At 39.9% G+C, this 24,008-nt stretch overlaps 1 protein-coding gene across 1 annotated transcript; it reads left to right on the forward strand.

Annotated features, from left to right (window-relative positions):
• The first annotated feature begins 22,303 nt into the window (after window positions 1-22,303).
• LOC149841958 (zinc finger protein CONSTANS-LIKE 3-like) lies at window positions 22,304-23,904 on the forward strand. The gene is made up of 2 exons (XM_089998804.1): window positions 22,304-23,209; window positions 23,381-23,904. The coding sequence occupies exons 1-2, from the start codon at window positions 22,349-22,351 to the stop codon at window positions 23,732-23,734; spliced, it is 1,215 nt and encodes a 404-aa protein (XP_089854930.1). The 5' UTR covers window positions 22,304-22,348; the 3' UTR covers window positions 23,735-23,904.
• The last annotated feature ends 104 nt before the right edge of the window (window positions 23,905-24,008 follow it).

Here is a 24,008-nt window from a genome sequence, read left to right on the forward strand (position 1 = left end):
CTTGGTTCGAAGGTCCTTAAGACAAACAGAAGACGGAGTAAATTCCATGGATGAATTTGTTTCATCAACCAATTTAGAAACAGATAAAATGTTTTTCTCAATGGCAGGAGTGAGTAAGACATTTTTCAATGGTAGTGTAGATTGTGACAAAGAGAGAGATGCATTTCCAGTATGAGAAATAGGGTGGTGGGAACCATCTCTCGTGACAATAGTGCCAGTGCCAATATAAGGAACCATGTTGGAAAGTTTACCTGCATCAGAAGTAACATGTGCGGCTGCTCCAGAATCAATATACCAAACTCCATCATCATTCTGACGCAAATTCATGTTGTTAAATGCAGTCATCAGAATTTGTTGCACATCATGTGGCAACCCTGCACTCTGTCCCTGATCAGTACCCTGATGTGCTCGAAAATTTCCCTGCGGCTGCCCCTGAAACTGTCTAACATTCATCTGTCCAGCTCTTGGTCCTGGCCTCCCTGCCTTGTTGCGATTCTGTGGGTTGTGCCAACAATCTGCTTTCACATGGCCACGCTTGTTGCAATGGAAGCAAGTAGGGACACGGGTACCTCTAGTGGCAGGTGGAGCAGTAGGAGTAGGAAGGAGTCCTCCACGGCCCATATGAGCAGCAGGTGGACGAAATGAGGTAGACCCAGATGTAAACATGACAGGATGAGGATCATCAATAAGATGATCTTGAGTCAAACTAACTTCATACTGTAGGAGTTTGGACTGTAAATCCTCAAAGCATGGAAGTGTAGAGGCAACCTGTAATGCAGTGCAAAACATACGATATTGGGGCCCAAGGCTTCCCAATACCTGCTGAACAACATCTCTGTCAGAAACAGGATATCCAATAGCGGCCAACTGATCAATGATAATTTTGATATCCCCTAGAAATTCAGTAATGGTCTTAGTTCCCTTTCGCATAGATTGGAACTGCCATTTCAGTTGAAGTGCACGTGATTCAGAAACCTGTGAATAAGAGTGAGCAAGATGTCTCCATAGTTCTGCAGCAGTAAAATGGTCAGAGATAGTTTGTAATATACGATCAGATAACGTGGCAGTCAAATAGGCAACCACAGATTGGTCCTTCTGAAACCAAACATCATACGCAGGATTTGGAATAGCAATGCAACTCACCTTCCCATCATTACCAGTTACCTCTTGCGTAATAGTCATAGGTGGGGCGGGTGATCCCCCATCCAGATGCCCGGAAAGACCATGACTTCGGATAAACGGCAGAATTTGGCGTTTCCAAAGTAAGTAGTTATCATGAGTTAATTTGTGAGAAACAAGTTGAGAAAGAAATCCGGGGCTGATTTTAGAATCCATAAGGAAGAAGATCAAAGATGAATCAAACAGCACGACAGAAATTCGTAGGTTGTACGGACAGAACCGTACGGACAGAAATTTTTGAGTTTTGGAAATCACGATTTTTTTTAGTTAATCGTGCAGAATGTACGATTTATCAACTATATTGCAAGAAATAGATAAGAAATCACAAGAAGTTTGAGAAAAGAGGCACTTTTGAGAAATGAGGGTTCCCAAATTTGGAGAAAACAGAAATTGGGGTTGATAAAATTGGGGATAACAGAATATGTAAGAAGGAAAAGATGCACGATATGAGGAAATGAAGAAACGACGTCGAAATATAGTGATTCAACGGAGAAACAACAGAGAAAAGATGAAAAAAAAAAAACACTTTCCTTGAGAACGCCCAAAAACGCACGTCAAGGTCCTTAGGGGCCTTCCAGATGATCGTGATTACCACGCCCTTGGCTCTGATACCATGTGAGAAATCAGATGTGGGAGTCACCTTACTATCGTAGCAAGAGATAGAGAGAGAGGTAAGAGGGAAGAGAGAAAAAAATGTTGGGCGGCAATGATGTCTTCTCCCCTTTCCATTGATATTTATATGTTGTACGAGTGGTACAATACAGTACAATAGTACAATACAGTACAGTATGTTGTACAATACAGTACAATACAATAGTACAATACAGTACAGTATGTTGTACAATACAGTACAATACAGTACAGTATGTTGTACAAGTGGTACAATACAGTACAGAAATATATTCATTTACATATACATATTTAACAATTGTTTCTGCAAATAACATGATGGTTGTTTTATTTTAAGCCTTTAAATGTGAAATGTTGAAATGACAACTTTGGATTAGCATAAGGGTATTGTTTTTTAAAATCTCAACAGCAAAAATCGGTATTTGGGGTTTGATTTTTAACCCCCATGGATTTTTAATTACAACCAAAAATTTGTCTTAGTGTTTGATTTTAGTCCCAACAGAAAACATTTTTTTTTAAGTTTTGGGGACCTCAACAGATTTTTAAATCACCGCAGGAAATTTGTGGTTTGGGATTTTAAAACTTTGATCACAACATGAATGATATTCGGGGTTTTGATTTTAATCACAAGTAGGTAAATCGATTCTAAGATGTGGGTTTTTCTCGATACAGCAGAAAGAAAAGTATATATATATATCTGATTTCAGTATATATGAATTCTATTTTTTTTTCATGTATGTGGTTTGGGGGCTTTAAGATTTGATTATAGCAGGTATGCACCATGATATATATATGTGTATGTGTGTGTAGGGGTGTCAATTGGTCAGGTTTGGTTCGGACCCAGGCGAAACCAGACTTGAACCAGATTTTCGGGTATGGTATTGGGTCCGAAGTTCGAACCCAGGTATAATCGGGTCCACTATAAGAAAAACCATACCCAGACCCAATAAGATCTACGTGAAACAAACCCGGTCCATACCCGAATATTTTTTTATCATTTTTATATTGAAAAATTGTGGGTCTTAATCGGAACTCAGGTCGGGTATAAAATTTCACAAACTATACCTGGGTCCATGTATTACTCGGACCTTTGGATCCAGACCCAGGTCTTCTTATTTGTCACCATACCCGGACCCTAATGGGTTTGGTTCGGGTCAGGTCTGGGTAAACCAGGCCCGTTGACACCCCCTATATATATGTGTGTTTTGATGTTGTAGAGCAGCTAACGTAAGTATAACAGCTCTTTTTTTTCTGTTTTAACAGCAGAATGATTTTAGTAATTGTCGTTTAATTTTATTTCAGCAGTTTGAATTGCTTTACATTTTATTTTAAAAAATTCCAGTTGTAGTCATGCACATACAGTCCTGATGGTGCTCTGTTTTGGGGTCAGCTGAGTGCATGAGTCCTGCGCACACACTGCTGTGTGAGCTGCACTCATGCCAACTCTAGCAGGGTGCTCTCTTGGTGCATGAGTGCTAAACTCATGCTGACCCCAGCAATGTGTTCCCTTGGGAGTGTGAGTGCTGCACACAGGCCGACCCCCTCCCAGTCCTTGAACAACCTCTTTGTTGCTCGAAATTGGTTTATAGAGATCTGTTTTGGCATGTGCAAGGTCTGCACCCACCTGTCTGTTAAAATATGTGTACTCGTACACATATATGTTGAAATATAATCCTTAAATGTACATATATATATATATATTTATATATATATATATATATAAAGATACGTATACATATATATATATATGTATACGTATCTCTATTTTTATATATATATATATATATAAATATATATATTTTATCTTCCTAAAATACCCTCAAGGGTATTCTTGTAATTTGTCATTTTACGCATATTCCAATTGGAATATGCATTGTAATTTTTCCCTTAATTTTCTGTTTTTTATTTTCTTAATTTTCGTATTTCGTACCACATTGGGGGCCTCCCAATAGAGACGTTGGGAGCCCCCAACGGTCACAAATGTGACCGTTGGGGGCTCTCCAACGTCTCCCTTGGGAGCCCCCAAGGTGGTCCCTTTTATGCTTATAAATAGGGGCTTGCCCCTTTGTATTCTTTAAGATTTGGAGGAGCTCTTGCTCCATTGTAAGGGGTTTTTACCCTCTTCTTCCTCTTCTTCAATAATATTCAACTTATGACTTTATGTCATATTTTTGCCCCTTGTGTGGGTTTATGTGTTAGCACATTATATGCTTTTGTTGTTCCCTTTAATGGGTTTATTCGCACTTCATGTGCATATGTATGGGTTCATTATTGAACCTAATGTATTCAAAGCCACTTTCTAACACTGTCCACATTTTTAGTACATGTTTTAGCGCCGTCTTGTGTGTGGGTTGTGCTCAGGTGGCTCTTAGAACTGACCATTATTCAGTTTGCAGCTATGCTGCTCTTAGTGTTCTTTTTAAACACTTAAATTTTGTTTTGCTAATATAAGTGAATTGTGCATGTTAAAATGATAAAAGTCGGTTTTCTTTTCTATATGAACATGCTGCACACATGTAAGTATGCATTTTCTGTACGTGTGTGTATGGTTGATCTACCCTCACATTGAATCAGATTATGTTCTATGTACTATAGTTAAATATTTTCCAACTCTATGCTAGCATGATAGTTATAGTTTTCCTAAACCTATGCATATTGTTTTGATGGTTAGATGCAAGCATGTTATAGTTGAATTTGTGTAAAATTATGCATGTTGTTCCAAGGTGTCATACACATCCATCACAGTTAATTTGTTTGTCATATTGCTTGTTGTTAAATTTAGTATGCTAAGAGATTTAAATTTTGGCCTTCGTTAATATAAATGAAGGCCCATAGGTTGTAGTATTAATCGAAAAATGAACCTATACTTGTTAATTGTGATAAGAATGAAAATAACCTTAGTTTGGGTGATTTTGTACATTTTTTATCCTTGTAGGCCATGAGAATGGATTCTTAATGTTTTTTTTTAAATATGTAGGTCTTAGTAGACTGTGTATGTGTTGTGGGCTTCGTTAAGTTACAATTTTACGAATTTCCTCTTGAGTAACTATTGGTTTTAAACCTTGGACCATGTGTGAGCCTATTGCACGAGTGGCAATAGGGATTCATCCATGACATGCAGTTTGGGGCACGAGAGTGACCTCATGCGTGCAATAAGGATTTTTGCATGAATAAAATATATTGCTTAATTTATTTCATTGTGTAGCTTGTTAGGTAAGGACCTAGGGTACCGTGTGGGTACTTAAATACTTTTGCATTGATGCACATAAATTAAAAATAAATTGGAACAAGTTACACGGAGTTGTGAGGTTGCGCCCTGAAAGATGGGGTGACCTGTCTCCTCGAGTGACTTTGTACTCGTCTGTGAGCGAGTTTGCACCAACCCTATGGACTTAGCGGTTAACATAGTGTGGGTGAGGTCTCATCATTTGGTCGCGAGTGTGGACCAGTCCTCGACCACATGGCTTAGAGGATGAGGACTCCTAAGAGATGGATGTTCTGCTACTTACGCTAGTGGTAGTGCACTACGATTTCTTCTGGAGAAAGGAATGCCTTAACGAAGGGTTCTGGACCTTGATGCTGGTGCAGCCGAGTGCTCATGGAGTTTAATAAAATACATAAAATACATCCCCATGCAGACTAGTGAGTCTATAGTGGCCTGAGGCAGTGGTGCCCTTGTGGAAACAATTAAGTAATATCAAAACAATTAATTTGCCATTTGCATCATGTAGAGAGCAAACGAAAAAACTTAAATAGGGAAAGTAATTAAAATATATACAAATATTTAAGATTGTACATATCTTGGTCGGTGTTACCTTTTGTTGGTGTTTCCTCTCGAGTTGAGGATGTGTTGAGTCAAAACCCGCAAAGGCAGGTGTATGACTCGTGGTTGTATTGTGGACCCTTGGTAGGTCCTTCTTGCTTGTAGACCTAGTCATGTTTGCTATCGTGAGACAGAAGGTTGAATGTCCAACTGAGACAATAGTTAGTGTCACCTCTACTTCTCTTTCTCTTTCCAGGTACCCATGGGTAGGCGGGCATTAGACACATTGGATGCTATGTACTTGTGTGCTTTTTGTGGACCAGACATAGGACCCATTCTATTCCTGAGACCTCGATTGTTGAGACTTCCACCTGTCATGATTTTGATGTTTTGTAACTAGAATGTTATATGAATGAACTTTCGTTTTGATGTAATGGAAAGGTTTAGTTGGATTTAAATCTTGAGCTCAATCCAGTATTACAAATGTTTTTCTTTAATCAGTTTTTATAAACCAAGCTTCTTCCGTTGTGTTCTTTAAAAAAAACTTGGCTAGATTTTAGGGTGTTACATGCAGCCAACTCATTTGAGATTAAGGGTTACAAATTTGACTTTGGACCTTCATTATTTTCTGGATTTCAGTCAAGAGGTCGTCAAGCCAATCCTCTTGCACAGGTAATTATGCATCCCATTATACCACTGTGCATTTTATGTTCCTATTCTTTTAAGTATTAATGTGAATTTCTTAGCTCATGTTTAGGTCTGATTCAATCATTGTGAAACTTTTTGTAAATAATACTTTGATTATTCATCCTAGTCCTTTTTCTCATGGAAGTTCAAAACTACATTTTTTATTTAATTATGGATGACCATTTTTGCCTGTCTTAACTAATTTAATCTATATTATGGTAACAGAAAATTACATCAAATGCATTTTTTTGTTTGTATGCTCCATAACAAGTAGTGACCACATTTTTGGAATATCAATCATGGAATAATTGATATTCATTGGCCAATGTTAACTTCGATAACTTGCAATGTCTTGAAATTGTCTTCATTATATTGTTAAAATCATAATAAATTGCGTGTCAAGTTTAATACTTTGACTTTATAAATCACACTAGTCTAGACTAGGGACCCTGAGTGTAAGTGTAGATGCAACTGCAAGACCATCCCTTTCAAAAGAAAAGAAATTAGGAAAAATAAGATATTATGATATTCTCGTAAGCTATTTTAGAATTGTGTTTTTAATATTTCTGGGTTTTCCTACAACTTGTTTTATATTTCCAAAATTTTAGTCAATGAAAATTCAATGAATGAAAAAGAAAAAAAAGGCATTGTCAGTATCTTTAGAAATTGCCACTTTGAAGTTTCAAGGTTTGTCTTCATGTTCATACATGCAAGGATGCAAAAGGGCTTTATTTGTGGGGGCTATCAAAGTGCACCTAGATAAGCAAGTACTTTCTTCTTTTTATGCTACTATCTTTAGTTGCAAAACTTAAGCTATTCCATGAATTGTTAGAAATGATTTTCAGGTGCTTGGAACTTGGGGTCTGTAAGTTTTTTATGCCTACTGAGAAAATGTAGCAATTGGAAAATATCATAGGAATGGCACATGGTACGAGACTACTAGTCATTTCTCAATGATGGTGTAAAGTGGAAACCATTCATAAGAATGGGAAGAATCAAAATCATCAATATCTTAATGTTGGCCACTGGCCAATAGGATCACAGAGTGAGTTTAATGAGCTATGTAGGATCTTACTTTGTGAAGCCTAAGAAGAGTATAAAAAGGCAGCAGAAATTACATGAATATATTGAAAAAATAACATAGGTATTTGTATTATTGCAAGGAGAAGCTTCACTAGGTTCTGAGTGATATGAAAAACAAAAGATGTTTGATAATCTTTGTGTGCATTAATGGCGTGCTATGCTGCATGTCTTTTGTTTCAGTGTGAAGATAGACCTTCATGTAAAATAAGAGTTAGATGGGTTGACTGTTTTAGCTGGATTGGTGAAACCTTTAGATTGCCACAATGTTAGCCAAGAAACAGTGTTGTTTACAGCTCATATATCTGGCCTATTCAGGGATATACCTGGTTCTGACCCAACCGTCTAGTCCGTAAGAGATTCAGTCACCGTTTATGTCAGGTCAAGCATATGAATGTGCAAAACCTATCCGTCTAATTTATCTGCTATCTATTTTATGTGTTAGTTTATGATATGTACATATACTTGAGTCAGATACCCAACAAAAGTCATATATCAAGCACAACGTGAATACTAATCTTATCAACACAACTACAACTGGAGTTCTAACAGTCATCCTGTCAAGTCCCAAAACTGAATTAATTGTATTCAGGTGTGTTACATGTCCATATCCAACTGCTGAGGAGTCGGTTTCTAAATCATCAAGGGTCTATTGCCTAGAATAATACCATGTGGGCTATGGCGCATAGGTGTAGGAGAAGAAAATATGGGTGCAGGGGTTGAAAATATGCTTGTCATTCACGACTGGGTCCAGACCCAATTCGTTTTATTTAAACGAATGCTCTCCTTTTATTTAAACACATGCTCATTAATGGCATGTTGTAATTTTGACATATCATGTAATGGGTATTTTCGTACCCTACTATTGTACCTGTGTTTATTTAATGAGAAAGGCAAGCCACCGAATACCCTAATTAGGGATTTTCACAGCAGCCACGCTCTCTCTCCCCATGCTTGTGGATGAACGAAGGAACCCATGATTTCTATCATGGTGTCAAAGCAGGTTCAATCTTGAAGATCGGTTCCTCTTATAACTGCCTTGTCTTCTTCTTCTAAGGTATCAGTTTCTCTTATTCCTTTTGTCTTCAAATCTTTGATTCATCTGAGATCTTTTCTGTCCCCTTTCTTACTGCTCATACTTATTTTCCTCTATATTCAAGCCAACGTGTTTCTCCTATTTCCTAAAATCTGAAACTTCACGTTGCCATATTCTCTTCTCTTCTCATTGCCTATTATTTTTTTGTCTGTCTACCACTCTTCCTTTCACTTTATGTTGCCATATTTTCTTCTCCTTTCATTGCCTATTATTTTTTTTGTCTGTCTACCACTCTTCCTTTCACATTGCTGCACGTGATCTTACCCATCCATTGCTAAAGCAATCACGCAAGATTAGATTTTGATCTATGCGTGATTTCAAAAGTTGAAAAGGATCACGTGAAACTCTTTTGCATATTGACGTCAGATTAGTTTCTGATCTGGATGAGATCCCAGATCAGTTTCACATGTTCATCTCTGTTTTGTTCTATTTGTCTATTTCATCACAACTGTGAAAGGAAGACAAATTATTTTCAAAATAACGTATCTCTTACTGATTGAATTTTATTCATAACAGATTCTTTACTGCACAGTTCTGATTTTCTGCCTCGGGTTTTCACATTTAAAAAAAAAGGCAGAATTCATTGTTATTAAATTTATGTTTTGAATTATATTAGAATTCAATAGTAGTTGGGTCTTTGTCGCAAAGCCATTTTCTTGTTTCCTATTTCTTATTCTTTCTTGTTTTCGGTTTCAATAGAATATGGACTCATTTTCTCATTCTCAACCCGGCCTGAGAAACTGAACAATTCCAATTTCCTAACTTGGAAGCGACAAATCATACCATTCATAAGAAGTCAGGACCTTTCCAGACATCTAGATGGTTTTGTTCCTCCAGAATTCATACCAGAAGAAGAAAAGAATGGTGAGGGAGATCTTTTCATTATCCTGAGTACGTATCCTGGATGAAGCGAGATTAGGCGTTGGTTGCCTATATCACTTCTACATTGTCACAGGAAGTGTTTGTGGCAATTCCAGATGACTGCTTAGCAATGCAATTATGGCATCAACTGGTTCAGACATATTCTCAAGTTTCTCAGGCCAGAGTATTGTTTTTAAAGAAAGAGTTTCAAATGCTAAGGAAGGACTCCATGACTATTATGGAGTACTTGAATAAAATGAAGACTATTACAAATCAATTGGCCATTGTGGGATGCGCAGTTAGTGAAAAAGATATGGTGCAACAAACTTTGAATGGGTTGGGATCGGACCATCATATGATGGTTACTTCCTTATTGTGTTTGCCAGATTTACCTACATTTGAAGATCTTCGTGCCAAGCTTTTACAATATGAGATGACCTTGAAGGAATTTTCTGAAGACACTCATGCTCATGTTGGAGCACACGATGTTCTTGCCATAGGAGTAGCCTATGGACGAGGACGTGGTAGGTATGATTTTCAAGAAAATGGGGGTCAAGAAAGAAATGAACAAGGAAGTCGTGGAATATTACCTACACCCAATATTCCTCCCAATGGGCAAAGGCAAAGGCAAAGGACAATACCTACCTGCTTTCTTTGCAACAAAAAGGGGCACATAAAGGCAAATTTTTGGTTTAACCCGCAACCCATTTCGTTTGCAAAGAGGGGGCAGCCTCCAAGCCTACCCTCTCACCTGCACCCAACGGCCATGAGCTGGCTGCCGGTGCCGGTCGGCCTCCCCCCCCCCCCCTCTCTCTCTTTCTCTATTTTTTTTTCATTTAACAGGAACTTGTCGGCAGCCATGGCAGCTGGCCCCCTTTGCCTGGAAAAGAAAGGAGAAACGAAGAAAAAGAAGAGGGTAAAAACCCTTACCTTGTCGTCGGCTAAAAAAATCGGTGAGCTGTGAATTTTTTTTTTCCTTTCGTCCCCCCTGTGTAGTTCTCCCTTTTGCTCAACTGAAGGGGAGAGGCACACTGTGAGGGCTATTTAAAGCCCTCATGGTATGGTGAGGATAACTCTCACCCCCCGCCGATCATGGGGGGGGTGAGGTTTATCCTCAACCCCCCTGATCCGTTACGAAGGAGGCGGTTCCCCCAAATGGGGAACCGTCTTCACCTTTTTATTTATTTATTTTGGATATTATCTTCTCCGATGAACCCATCGAAGGAGGTTTACAGTGGCATATTTAGAGAAACAGTCTACCACCATCAAGATGGAGCTGAAGCCATCTACCTTCGACAAGCTAACAATGAAGTCCATGAAAATACTTTTCCAAGGACGCTCTGGGATAAGTAGAGGCTCAAGGAGGCTGACAGTCTTTTGGTTGGTCATCTTGTCTTGCTGGTAGACAAGGCACGTTCGCACATACCCCTCAACATTGTCTCTCATCTGCGACCAATAGTAACCATGCTCAAGGAGTGCTAAGTTCCGCTTCTGACTTGGATGACCGGCCCATAAAGCATCATGGCACTCCTTAAGCAATTTGCGATGAAGGCTTCCTGTTATCATCCCAAAATTTTTCCTCTCTTGCGAGAGTGAGAAACGATTCTGCGAGTCAAACTCGACCAATGTTTTGAAATTTGGTTTTGATAATTACTTGCCTCCGTTTTAAAATTTTGCAGGAAAATTTCATGGAATGAGATCCGCCTGTCGGTACCAGGTTCAACCGTTTCTGACGCCTTTACCAGGGGTAATCGAACCAAGAATCAAATGTGCGCTTTGACTAAGTTAAATTATTTAAATTATGTTCTTATTTTTCTAGAATGCACAGAGAATCAGGCATGTGCTATGAAATTTTGAAAAGATGCAAGTTTGAGAAATATGATGTTTGCTTTGGAAACTTGAAGATGTTCTTGGAAAATGATTGGAAAAGTACTTGAAAATAAAATTCCTAGGAAAATCATTGAATTTCATTGGAAATTAGAAATTTGTATTGGAAAATGAATTCTCAGGAAAACTTGAACTTTGGGAAAACCGATTTTGAGGTTTGAATTGCTTTTTCTGAGAAAATCGATTTCTAAAATGGATTTGAGAATTCTGGAAAAATCAATTTCAGAAGTAATTCAAAGTTTTTGAGAAAATCGATTTTGGGATTTGAAAATGAAATTGAGAATGTGGAAATCTTGGAAAATCTTGATTTGAACTTGGGAAATACTTTGAAATCTCATTTGAAAATTCAGAATTCTGATAAAATCAAATCCTGAGAAAGACTTATTAATTTTAGGGAAAACTGATTTTTCTGAAATTGAAATTGGAAAATGAATTTGAAAATAATGCAAATTGAATGAATGAATGAATTTGAAAGAGAATTTCATTGAAGAATTGGGAAAATCTTTTTGAGTTTTGAGAAATGCAGTGCATTTTTGAAGTTAGCCGAAGAGTGTAGGCTGAATGTGGGTAATACGAAGATCATAAATCTAGGTTTCATTAATATTCTGACTATGGCCAAAAATACAAACTTCACTAAGTTTATCAACTCCATAAGAGCTTGTGCACGTGCCATTCATGTTAACCATAGTGATTTTGGAAAATGTGTATATGCATCATATATGAGAAATTAAAAATTTGCAGGAATTAAACTATATGCAATGCAGTCCTATTCTAAGCTTTAAAGTATCTCTTATTCCAAATATTACATTGAATTGAATAAAAAAAAATAAAATAACTAAATCTCCTTCTTTAATGTTCCTGTAAAACTAGAAAACAATGTTAGCACAGAAATGTAGGTTTTTCTTAATTTATTCGAAAATATTGGAAATTATCGGATATTATTCAGACATAAACCCAAATCCATACCCCCTTTGATATAAACATGAAAAATAAGTAATAAAATTCGAAAATAAACTTGGAAATTCAAAATTGGGGTAAAAATGATCAAATTGCCCCTGATGACCTAGAAAACAGGGTTTTCTGAAAGAATTTTTATAAAATTTAGAATTTTGAAAATCAAATGAAATAAATGAAACACAATATGATGATATGCATGAAAATTTGGAAAATTGAAGTTTGGAATTTCGAAATTATGGTCAAAATGACCAAAATGCCCTTGATAACAAGACTATGGCCTTGAAACCAAGGTTTTCTGAAATAAATTTTGCAAAAATAAGAAAATAAAATGCAAATGACATTGAAACTAACACTAATATGACATGACATGTTTATTTACATGATAAAAACCTTAAAATGGCAAAAATATCACAAAATATCCAATTTGACTTGATTTTCGCTTCTAAATTTAAAAATAAACTAACATACAAAGAAAATGAACTTGAATTTGAGCCAAATTTGGCATGGACACCTAGACTAACCCTAAAAATAGAATGGAGCTCGAAAATCTATTTTTTGCTATTTTTTAATCTGAAAAATAGCTAAAAATACTAAAAAATCAAAATTTTGCCTAAAATGCTGATTCTAAATTGGATTTAGGGTACTCAACTTTCATAAACAATTTCCAAATTTTATAGGGTGACAGAGGACAGTTAGGCAAAAATTTTTTCCTTTTACAAATTTTGGTTTTGACCTATGGTCTGAGCTTGACAGTTTCGCCAAGTCGGAGCGGAATCCGACGACTCTATGATTTAGGGCAAACAGACAGGTTTCGGGAAAAAATATGGGAAAAATAGCAGACAGATGGGAAAATGTCTGAACTTCTGGGAAAATGTCTCTGACAAACAAAGAAAGTTTTTCTATTTTTACAGTATTGGGATTCGGGTTATGGTTTGGGTTGTGGCATAGGATTATCAGAGATTTGAATCTTTGAAATTCTCAGGCATGAGAATCTGTCAGACGAAAAAGATAATTTTGGGAAAAATACTTCAAAAATCCCGAAAATTTCCAAATTTTGTAAAATGATAGAGGAATGGGTTAGGAACAACTTTTATGTTGAAAGTTTTTGCATTCGACCTATGGGTTGAATGAACACAGCACCTTAGTGTCAGTCTATACCCTGACAAGGAAATAGTGAGATTTTCCTAGGGGTCTAGGAAAACCGATTTTTAGCATAACCTAAATCTCACTGGAAAAACCTAAAAATTTACTGGGAAACTGTAGGTTACTACAGGGACTCATGGTTTGTTTTTGAAGGAAATTTGGATCGTCCATCTAGGAGATTTCAGAGATTTTTGTCTGCTAAAACTGAAATTGGAATTTTTTGACGGTTCAAAACCCAGTTCAGTATTTGATTTTTGTGATGGAGTTATAAAACCTGAATTGACTCAATTTTTTTGGCAAGAAATTGATAACTATCATCTCTATTTAACATAAAAATTTCGTAATTTAAAGGTTAAAATACATGCATTAAATAACAATTGGATTCTGCATATAACTGGAAAATCTATGATTCTAAGTTTAATAAAAGCAAGATGGTAAAATGAATAGAATGAATATTAAAACTAATCTAGATGCCATCTTTAAAATATGAAATCACACGAAATATGAAGATAAAAGGAAAATAAAACAGCAGGGGGAATCCGATCCTCTTTAATATTGGCTAATCGGAATGGGGGATGTGATCCATCAATCGGATGGATCCCTCTATTCGGTATAGCCTTAATCAATGCTATAACCTCATAAAATCACCTTTGTAACTGGGTGAATCCGGTTTTTGAACCGGATTCATGTTGGACTCACAGAGGAAATCGCAGTAGCAAGGAGGCAAAGGCTTACCTTGGGGCCTTGCTGCCAAAGTAAAGAAGAGATGCCAGCTGGAGCTACTTTGGAGGTGATGCTGAAGACGTGGTTGCCGGCTGGAGTAGTTGATGAAGGAGGGAGCTGCTGTGGCTGGTAGCAAGGGTGTGAAGGAGGAGCTTGGAAGAGGTGCAGCAATGAGGGATGCAGCCAAAGGAGAGAGAGAGAGAGAGAGAGAGAGAGTAGCCAACGTGAGCTTCTCTCCTTTTTTTTTAACAAAAGACTTAGGATTTAATGAAATAGGGCTAAGGTTAAGAGGGGTTAATGAGAGGGGGAGTAAGGTTTACCCGAATGGGCTGGAGTAAGTAGGGAAAGGAAGGAAGGGAAGGGAAGAAGGAAAGAAAAGGGAAGAAGAAGAAAGGAAAGAAAGAAGAAGAAGAAAAAGGAAAGAAAGGAAGAAGAAGAAAGGAAAGAGAAAGGGAAAAAGAAAAAGGAAAGAAAGGAAGGGAGAGGAGGTTGGAGGTTTGGTCGACCACCTTGTGGGTCCCACCTCTCTAAAAACGCAAAATAAAATAAAAAAATAAAAACAAATAAATAAAAAGGAAAATTGAAAGGGAATAAAAGAAATGTTTTTTTTAATAAAAAGAAATGTAAATGAATAAGCCATCTCAGAGTGGGCCCATTTTTCAAATTTGAAATTTGTTTTGAAAATTAGAGGGGTAGAATAGTCTTTTTAAAAAAATTCCTGGACGAAACGAGCTATTTTTGGTAGTTTTTGAAATAAGCTCAGAATTTGAAGTTCAATACCCCGTTGCAAAGCAAATCTAGTGTAGAATTTGAAATTTTGAGTTTGAAAGAAATCCAAATTGTTTTTCTTGGGAAAATATTTCTAAATTTAGAATCTTGAGGGTAAAAATGTCAATTTTGGAAACCCAGGGTTTGAAATTGATTTCTAAAATCTTTTAAAACTCAATCTGGATTGAAATTTATAAACTGGAGTTCTGGACTTCAAAAATGAAATGAAATGTGATGAAATGTTATGAAATGTTATGAAATGCTGAGAAATGATATGAAATGTTATGTGAAATGCTAACCCTGAATGGAGAAATTTGGATATTAGACCTCGATTGGTAGTTGTACCAGTTCAAAAAGTATTGAAATTAACAAAATTTGCAAAATGGTTCAAGAAATGGTTTTCGGACTCTACCGGGCCAGAGTGACACTGAAAATTGGGGTTTGAGTTGGATTGAACTGAAATGAACTGGATTGAGCTGGGTTTTAGAGTTTCAGAACTCAACTGGACTGACAAGACACTCACTCAACTGACCTTTCTAACTAAATTTTCAAGAAAAGCTGCCATTTTTAGAGAAATGGTACAGAATGGTCATTGAAGTGAAGTGAATTATGAATCTGAGCTGGGTTTGAGCTAGAACAAAGATCAGTAACACTGACATGAACTAAAATCAAAGCTCGAACACTAGCTCAACTGATTGAACTCGGCTCAATTTCAGCTGAAAGAGCTGAAACGGGCTAAAATGGGCTCTTGAACACTTGGAAGTGGATTTGAACTGAAACTGGAGCACTTAAACTCCTGGTGAGCTCAAGCTAGACTCTGGGGAACATGACTGACTATGAATGACTGACTCAGAGACAATTGACTTGGATTTGAGTGAGAAATGAGCTCATTTCTAAAGAAATGATCCCATTTTGGCAGGAATGGTTAGAAATGAAAATGGCCTTCTCACTGTGAGCTCGGGTGAGCTTGAAATGACTGATATTCTAACTATTCTGAACTGACCAACGAGCTTGGTTGACTCCGACTGACTGGGGTCCAGGATGACCTAAGGGTAAAATGGTAATTTTTCTAGTGAAAATGGGTAAAGTGGCAATTTTCTGAAATTGACTCAGGGTTTGACTCCTACACTGACCTAACAGGGTTGGCACTGCACGAGGAGGGTTGTCTGAGCATGGATGAGAAAAAATTGGGGTGTTTACACTTCCCCACTGTGGCACAAAGATGCATCCCCTTTTAGTCATGAGGAGGTCGTCCGGTAGCTAAAATCATCGAGTCTTTTCTGCCTATGTCTGATAGACAAGGTGTTGTGCTGTCATGTCCTGTTGCATTCCTTCATGGATGCGGTCCAGCAATGCACCCTCCAAGCGAACTTCAGAAGGCTCTGTCCGAACAACCTTCAGTTCTGCCTTCGGACTTAGGGCGTCGGCAACAACATTGTTCTTCTCCACCTTATACTCCACAGCGAAGTCGAACTCAGATAGAAACATTTGACATCGAGCTTGCATGGGTGTCAGCTTTTTCTGTATCTGGAAATAGCTCATGTCGACGTTGTTCATCTTAATAATAAACTAGGCACCCAGAATATAGTTCTGCCAGGTCCTGAGGTAGTGCATGATGGTCATCATTTCATGCTTGGGGACAGTGCAGCGCATCTCCATATCCTTTAGCTTCCAACTCTCATAAGCAATTGGATAGCCCTCCTATATAATAAGTCTATCGATGGCGAAGTCTGAGGCGTCAGTGTGGACTTCAAAGGGTTTTAAGTGGATCAGCAACTGTAGCACTGGTTCCCTCACCAAGGCCTTCTTCAAGTCAGCGAAAGAATCTTGGCAGGCTCCTATCCAGAGTCATACCCAATTATTCTTTAGCAAATCTGTGAGGGGCACAACAATGAGGGAGTAGCCTTCGATGAATCATTGATAATAGTTGGCCAAGCCAAGGAATGACTGCAACTCTGGTACCTTGGTTGGCGAATTCTATTCCTGGATGGCTCTTATCTTATGCTCGTCCATGTGCAGCAAACCACACCCCACGACGTGGCTAAGAAATTTGATCTCCTCCTGACCGAAGAGACACTTCTCTTGCTTGACATAGAGGTCATTCTCCTTCAACATTTGAAACACTGTTCGCAAGTGCCCGACATGTTCCTCCATGCTACTGTTATAAATCACGATGTTGTTGAGATAAACTATCATGAACTTGTCTAAGGGTAGAAGATCTTATTCATCAATGTCGTGAATATGGCTGACACATTAATCAACCTGAATGGCATCATCAGGAATTCATAGGCACCATAGCGAGTGACACAAGTCATCTTGGGCTCATCACCATCAACAATCCTCACTTTCCAGTAACCCGATCGCATATCTAACTTTGAAAAGACACGGGCACTACCTAGCTGGTCAAACAAGTCCGCTATCAGTGGTAACATATACTTGTTTTTCACTATGACCTTATCCAATACACAATAATCTATACAAAGTCGTTTGGAACCATCATGCTTCACCTAAAAGAGCATTGGGGGCGTCAAAGGGTACTTTAGAAGGATGAATAATGCTTGTCTCTAACATCTCGTTCAACTGCTTATGCAACTCCTTTAATTCAGTCGAACACGTGCGATAAAAGACCATGGCAGGGGGGCTTTGCTCTAGGGGTCAACTTTATCTTATGGTTAGCCTTACGTCTCGGTGAAAGACATTTTGGTAATTTGGGGGCATCACTCCCTAAAACTCAACCAATAGTGAGGCAAGGGTCGGCGACACTGCTGTTTTCACCTTCTCTTCTTCGGTGCGCACAGCGATTAGGAATGTTTGCTCTCCCCACTTGACACCCTTCTTCAATTGTATAGCAGATAGCATTGAAGACTTACCTCTAAGAGTAAGGCACTGCATAGTGTGCGAAGAGTTTGACCCCATGATTGTCAATGAGTTCAACAGTATCATCACATTCTGGCTGCGAAGAAACTCTGTGCCCAAAATCATTCTAAAGTCATCCAAGGACACCACTGAGAAGTTGGCTTTGCCGACCCAACTCCTAATTTAGATAGCCATATCCATTGTTTCACCAAGGATTGGCTTGGCCTGGCCTCAGAGTTCACCGTCTTTATGGTCCTCTACTTTGGCCTAGGCTTCAAGCCCAACTGTTTTGCCTCTTTTCGCGAGACAAAGTTACGCATGGCCCTGGAGTCTATCATTGCAGTAGTAGACATCCCATTCACAATGACTTTCATTTACATGAGTTCTTTGCTAATCGACATACTCTCAGTTGCGCAGCTTCTAACTGCATTTATCATCTGCATGACCCCCATCTTTGGTTGTACGACCTCGACGTCATTATTCTCCACCTGCACTGCATTGACCTGCTCGTCGTCCCTCACAAGGTACTTAAGACATTGTTTAACGATATATCTATTACCACAAAACCAACAAATCACAACCGACCATTTGTTGTCGTTATTGTTATGCTTTCTATCATTATGTCTCTTGTCAAAATGGTGTTGGGTCGATGTCTCACCTTTATTGTCGCGTTGATCCTCCTTCTTGCCTTCGTGGTCCAGGTTTTTTTCAACCTTAGTTGATGGAGTGAAGGACTTGCGTTGTGTATCTACTAGTTGTTTGATCATCACATACGCATCTTCCAAAGTCTCGGGATTGCTTATTTCCACTTCGAACTGTGCCTAAGGTTGTAGTCCCATAATAAACTAGTTGAGTATGTCTTCATACAATATATTGGGTGCGTCTAGCATGAGCTTCTAGAACGTCTTGATGTAGTCTATCAAGGCTCCAGTATGCTTGTGTTCTGACACCATCCGTTAAGGTTGTCGTTGTATATTCTTCGACATAAAGTAGTTTTGTAGCTTAATTTTGAAGGCTTCAAAGGTATCAATCAAACAGTGGCTTCTTTTCATGCTGCTACATTTTCATCTTTACCAGGCTATAGCATCTCCGTCAAGTAGAGCTACTACTGCCTTCACCTTGAGGTCTTTGGCCAATACATTCTGAATGTTCAAGTAGTCTTTCACCTTGAACATAAAGTTTTTTATGACTTTGCTATCCCTGTAACCATTAAATTTAGCTAGCATCGGCACATCTATCTTTGATGGCCTATCGCCATTTAGGATAATCATCTGCTGCAGAGTGTGGTTCTTCAACTGAAGCTCCCATACTTTAGTTTGCAGAGTAGCCACTGTCATAGACAGCGAAGTAACATAACCCATCAACAAGTTTACCTGTTCTTGCAGGCTTGTCACCTCATCGTCCAGTCCTCCGAACGACTTAACTGTGCATAAAATCGCTTTTTCGTGCAAAGTCATATCAGTCACCAGTCTGTTGACAGTTTTGACCATCTGCTAATGGTCCTGAGGTAAACCCATCTCCTAGGCTTCGACAACTGCCTTTCCTTTGGTGCTACACAAGTTGTATCGGGGTGCCACAATGTCTTGCTTACAAATCGTGATTTGTCGGTGCGTCTCTTGACACTGACTTCTGAGTTTCTTTTCCGTTCGAGAATGGGCTTTGGTACCACTTGTCACGAGTTTATTTCTTTAATAAGCTAGTATGGTGTGATGGTCCTTTCTTACCGTCGCAAGCTTTTTGGTCGCTCACTTGTCATTGTGAAAGTTCTATAGTTGAGAGTGCAAGAAAGCGATAAAAATAAAGATAAAGAGAAATTGCAATCACAACGAAGGTGAACAAAAAAAAGGTTTTCGCATTTGCATTCATTCATAATTTTGCCCACAGGTTCATTATAATTCAGATCTGCGAGCTAACCCTTCAGGATATTGATCAACCTAAACTAAAGTACTAGGGTGCCGTGAAAAAAGTTAACACTTTAAGTCAAGACTCAACCCAAGCAAAACATACTTAAATCATACAAAGTAGGTCTTAGGGAAACATGTAGGAGCATTACAATTAATATCTAGTTTTGTGGCATAAGTTTAAAAAGAAAAAATGAAAAAGGCTGGACCAATAAATGGCTTGGTAGAAAGCTGGTGCTTTTGCCTATGCCATCTACCTTAGAGATGTACATCCTTCACATCAAATCTCATAATTGCGTACAACTAAAAAGTCTGGCTAGTCCCAAAAAGCTATGCCCATGTGATATGCCCCATGGGCTGCCCATTTCTTTTCGACTTTTGATGAACATGATATGGATCCCAGAGGGTCAATTTGCGTCCTTGCTTCCAACATGTCTACATGCAATTTCCACAATTGAACATCTTATTTCGTTTAGCACGACCAAGTTCATGAACTTCTACGCAATGATGCCAAATTCATAAACTCCAATATTGAAAACATTCAAGTTTTTGGATTTGATCGCCCTTTGGTTGATGCACTGTATTACTGTAAAAGTTGATCAGTTCTACTAAGGTTTCAGTGTTTTAGTTCATGAACTTGGTCATATTTCACGTGAGGAACATGATACCTAAAGGTTGATCAGTCCTTATTGAGTTACAGCAGTTAACCTTCTGCAAGTTGCCTCACAAGCTTTTGTTTCTATTAATGCAAAGATTAATCAATCAGCAATTTCAAAATGACTTGAATGAAACTAAGTTCAGTTTTTTAATACCATATTGGATGTTGCTAATTTTTCTTTTAATTTATAACCCGAAGAATGCACCCGGGACAAAGACATGGTCGTGCTGGCTCAGCTTGTCATACCTACGGTCGTCATGCCGGCAGCATAAAACTCTGAGGCTAGGAACCCTGCCCCCGGGGCATATGTTACGCATTGGCTTGTGCAGAGGCGATGCCTTGACTGCCCATCTAGCAAACAAGTCCCCACCCCCACTATGCCAACCCCGCTTGGGGCTGGATGTTGCTACTTATTGTGTGTCCAAATCTAGATTTTGTTGGAATCGTGTAACACCGAGAACCGGGAAAGTTGTAGCTTTCAGCGAGGTTGAACTAGGGGCAGACATCAGGTCGGGCCATCAGAACCTGATGAACCGAGGAGGTCGGACCCACTGACCCAGCTATGTCAAGCTTGAGGAGGCTTCCAGTTCATGTTGGGCTTGCGCTCATAACTGGGCCCATGTATATGGTTAAACAGGCTGTGTTCAATAGTGATGATCTAGTAAGCCGCTTTTATGAATTTTGGTTGTTCTCACCCGATCCAGATCCGACTTTTCTATGAATTCAGTTGTTTCGGATCCGATCCATTTGCATCACCGGGTACTCATGCCAGCCTGTTTAACCATATACATGGCTCGCCGACCACGTATCTATTCTAGAGGAAGAAAACTTTAATAAATCAGGATATTCGGACCGTACTCTACTAAGAGAATGCCTTGTTTCTTCGTGGCATAGTGACAAAAGTTTTTATCGGCAATTTCTTGTTTTTCAAAAACTCGTGAGAAATTGAAAAAATTTGATAAATCTAGCATTTTTTGGCAAAATCTTGGCGATAAAAAATAAATTAAAAAATATGAAAAATATTTTTTATATAAAAAAATTTAATAAAATTTATTAATATCGTGTTTAAATAACAATAAATAGCCGTTTAAAACGTAAGTATCATGTTTAAATCGCAATATTTATATTTTTTCATAAATCTTGCGATATTTTAAAAATCTCATGAGAAATTGCCGTTTTAAACTTTCAGGCAATTTCTCGCGATATTTGTCATTATGCTTCGTGGGGCCTGCCAAAAACTCTATGCCTGACTAGGGATGTCAGTGCAATTATTATCGCCCCGTTTCAAAATTTTTCCCTTTATCACCGCCTTTATTCCTGCACGGGTTATGATTTTAACCTTCATTTTCAGTTCATTCTCCGTTTCATGTCCTCCATTCCCGGTTCAAACGAGAGAGGTTGAGCTCCATTTCTCCAGTCCACCATTGTTGCCTTCTCTCGTGAAGAAAAGAAGAGGAAGAAAATGAAAGAAATGAGAAGTCATGCAGCCTGTTAAAGAGGAGAAATTTGGAATGTATATATGTACAATTTTATAATATGTATAAAGCTATAATAGTAATTTTTTAACAGAGTTCGGTTACAGGGCGAGGCGGGGGCAAGAGTAAGTCCATCCCAGCCCCCATCCTCAAACGGTTTTGATTTTAACCTCATTCCCTGTTTTATGTCCTCCATCCCTGTCCGAACGGAGCGAGGCAGGACCGGGCCGGTTTCCCCACTGTCCACTGTCATCCCTAAGCCTGACTTGACCCAACCGCAGCATCACCGGCCAGCTTCACCAAAAATTTGGGGTCACCGACTCTCTCATCTCGACCGTCCGATCGACGCACGCTGGCAATCGATCGAACCACCTTGACTTCCACTCTCCACCACCAACCCCCCCCCCCCCCCCCCCAGCGCATACGTGTCAAAATTCGATAAAATCCACCCCTAACAAGTGGGCCCCACATCGACATGTATTTTTCCTCCCCAAGCTGCCCTCTACCCAATAGATCATCCATCAGGTGGGCCCCCACCATAGTGGTTTCCCCAAGTCCCCAGTGCACAGCTTTCGCTCAGAGACACAAGACCCCAGTAAACTCTAGAGGCTACTATAAAGCCAGTCCAGAACTCTGCACGTGGCGCACAGCTCTCTGTCACGCAGAACGAAGGCGAGAAGAAGGATGGAAAGAAAGACACAGAGGGAAGGAGAGATGAAGGAAGGAGATAAGGGACGAAGCGATGGGTTCGTGGGGCAGGTGGATGGGTTCGGAGGCGGAGGGGGAGGAGAGGAGTGGAGCTTGGTGCCGAGGGCGTGTGACTCGTGCAAGGCCTCGCCGGCGCTGCTCTTCTGCCGGTCCGACTCGGCCTTCCTGTGCCTCGGTTGCGACGACAAGGTGCACGGCGGGAACCGGATGGGCTCCCGCCACGAGCGCGTCTGGATGTGCGAGGTCTGTGAGCAGGTCCCCGCCAGCGTCACCTGCAAGGCCGACGCAGCCACCCTCTGCGTCGCCTGCGACAACGACATCCACTCCGCCAACCCCCTCGCCCGGCGCCACGAGCGCTTCCCGGTGGTGCCGTTCTACGAGACGGCCGCCGTCGTCGCTAGATCGTCCGCCTCGGCCACCACCCTTCTCGTCCCGTCCGTCGACCCCAACGGCTTGCTCAAGAGAGCCGGGCACGCGAAGGAGGAGGAGGACAACGACGACGGCGACGAGGAGGAGGCCAACGCCCAGGCGGCCGACGAGGCCGAGGCCGCCTCGTGGCTCCTCCCTAACCCTAAGGCGTGCGCTGAGGAGTGCGAGCTCAAATCCGGCTATTTCTTCCCTGAAGTATATCCTTACCTCGATCACGACTACGCCTCGCCGATGGATCACCGTTTCCATCATAACAACGTCTCCGATAGCGTCGTTCCCGTCCAGAACAAATCGTCGCCTCCGGCGCTGGTTCCGACTATGATCGGCGGGTCCGATCAGTATCTTGAGGCCGATTTCTGCCGATCGAAGCCCCGATTCAGCTATACTACAGCCTCGCTGAGCCACAGCGTAAGTCGTCTTCTTCATTCTTACAGCCGTTTTCATGCTCTATCTTGAAGCATTTTAGTCCTAAATAGTCCGTCAACTTCGGTAAAATTAGAAATACGGAGCGTTTTAAGTTCGATCTGCGGGGAGAGTACTGAAATTTAGTGGTTCTTCTTTCCCCGATCGATTTTTCAGGTCTCGTCGTCGTCTCTGGACGTCGGAGTGGTGCCAGACGGCAGCTCCCTGACGGATATCTCAAACCCGTACGGATGGAGCGTGAAGGGCTCAGGAGGGACGGATCTGTCGACCGGCCAGACGGTGCCTCATTTCTCGCCTCTCGATAGGGAGGCTCGGGTCCTCAGATACCGGGAGAAGAGGAAGAACCGCAAGTTCGAGAAGACGATACGGTACGCGTCCCGGAAGGCGTACGCCGAGACGCGGCCGAGGATCAAGGGTCGGTTCGCGAAGAGGACGGAGGTCGACCGGATCTACTCCTCCGCGGCGGTTCTCATGGCGGACTCCGGCTATGGAGTCGTCCCGTCCTTTTAGATCTGGCGAAAAAAATCCAAAAAATAAATAAATAAAGCGGAAGTTTCTCTTTCTTTGTCGTTTTTTCTATTTTTGTTCTATTTTTTTTTCTTTCGCGTATGTAAATTTATTATATGCAGGCTCTTGAGCTAACTTTGGTTATGCAGATATATCTTTTGTTGTTGTTTTCACTTTCTCTGTTTGATATTCGTGTGTGAATCTGTTCCTGCTCTGCAATTGGCTTGTCTCCTCCATGTCAGATGGATTTTTTTTAATCAGCAAACGTCAGTTTTTT

The sequence above is a fragment of the Nuphar pumila genome, chromosome 3, assembly GCF_984573655.1.
Source record: "Nuphar pumila chromosome 3, dmNupPumi1.hap1.1, whole genome shotgun sequence".
Classification (NCBI taxonomy): Eukaryota; Viridiplantae; Streptophyta; class Magnoliopsida; order Nymphaeales; family Nymphaeaceae; genus Nuphar; species Nuphar pumila.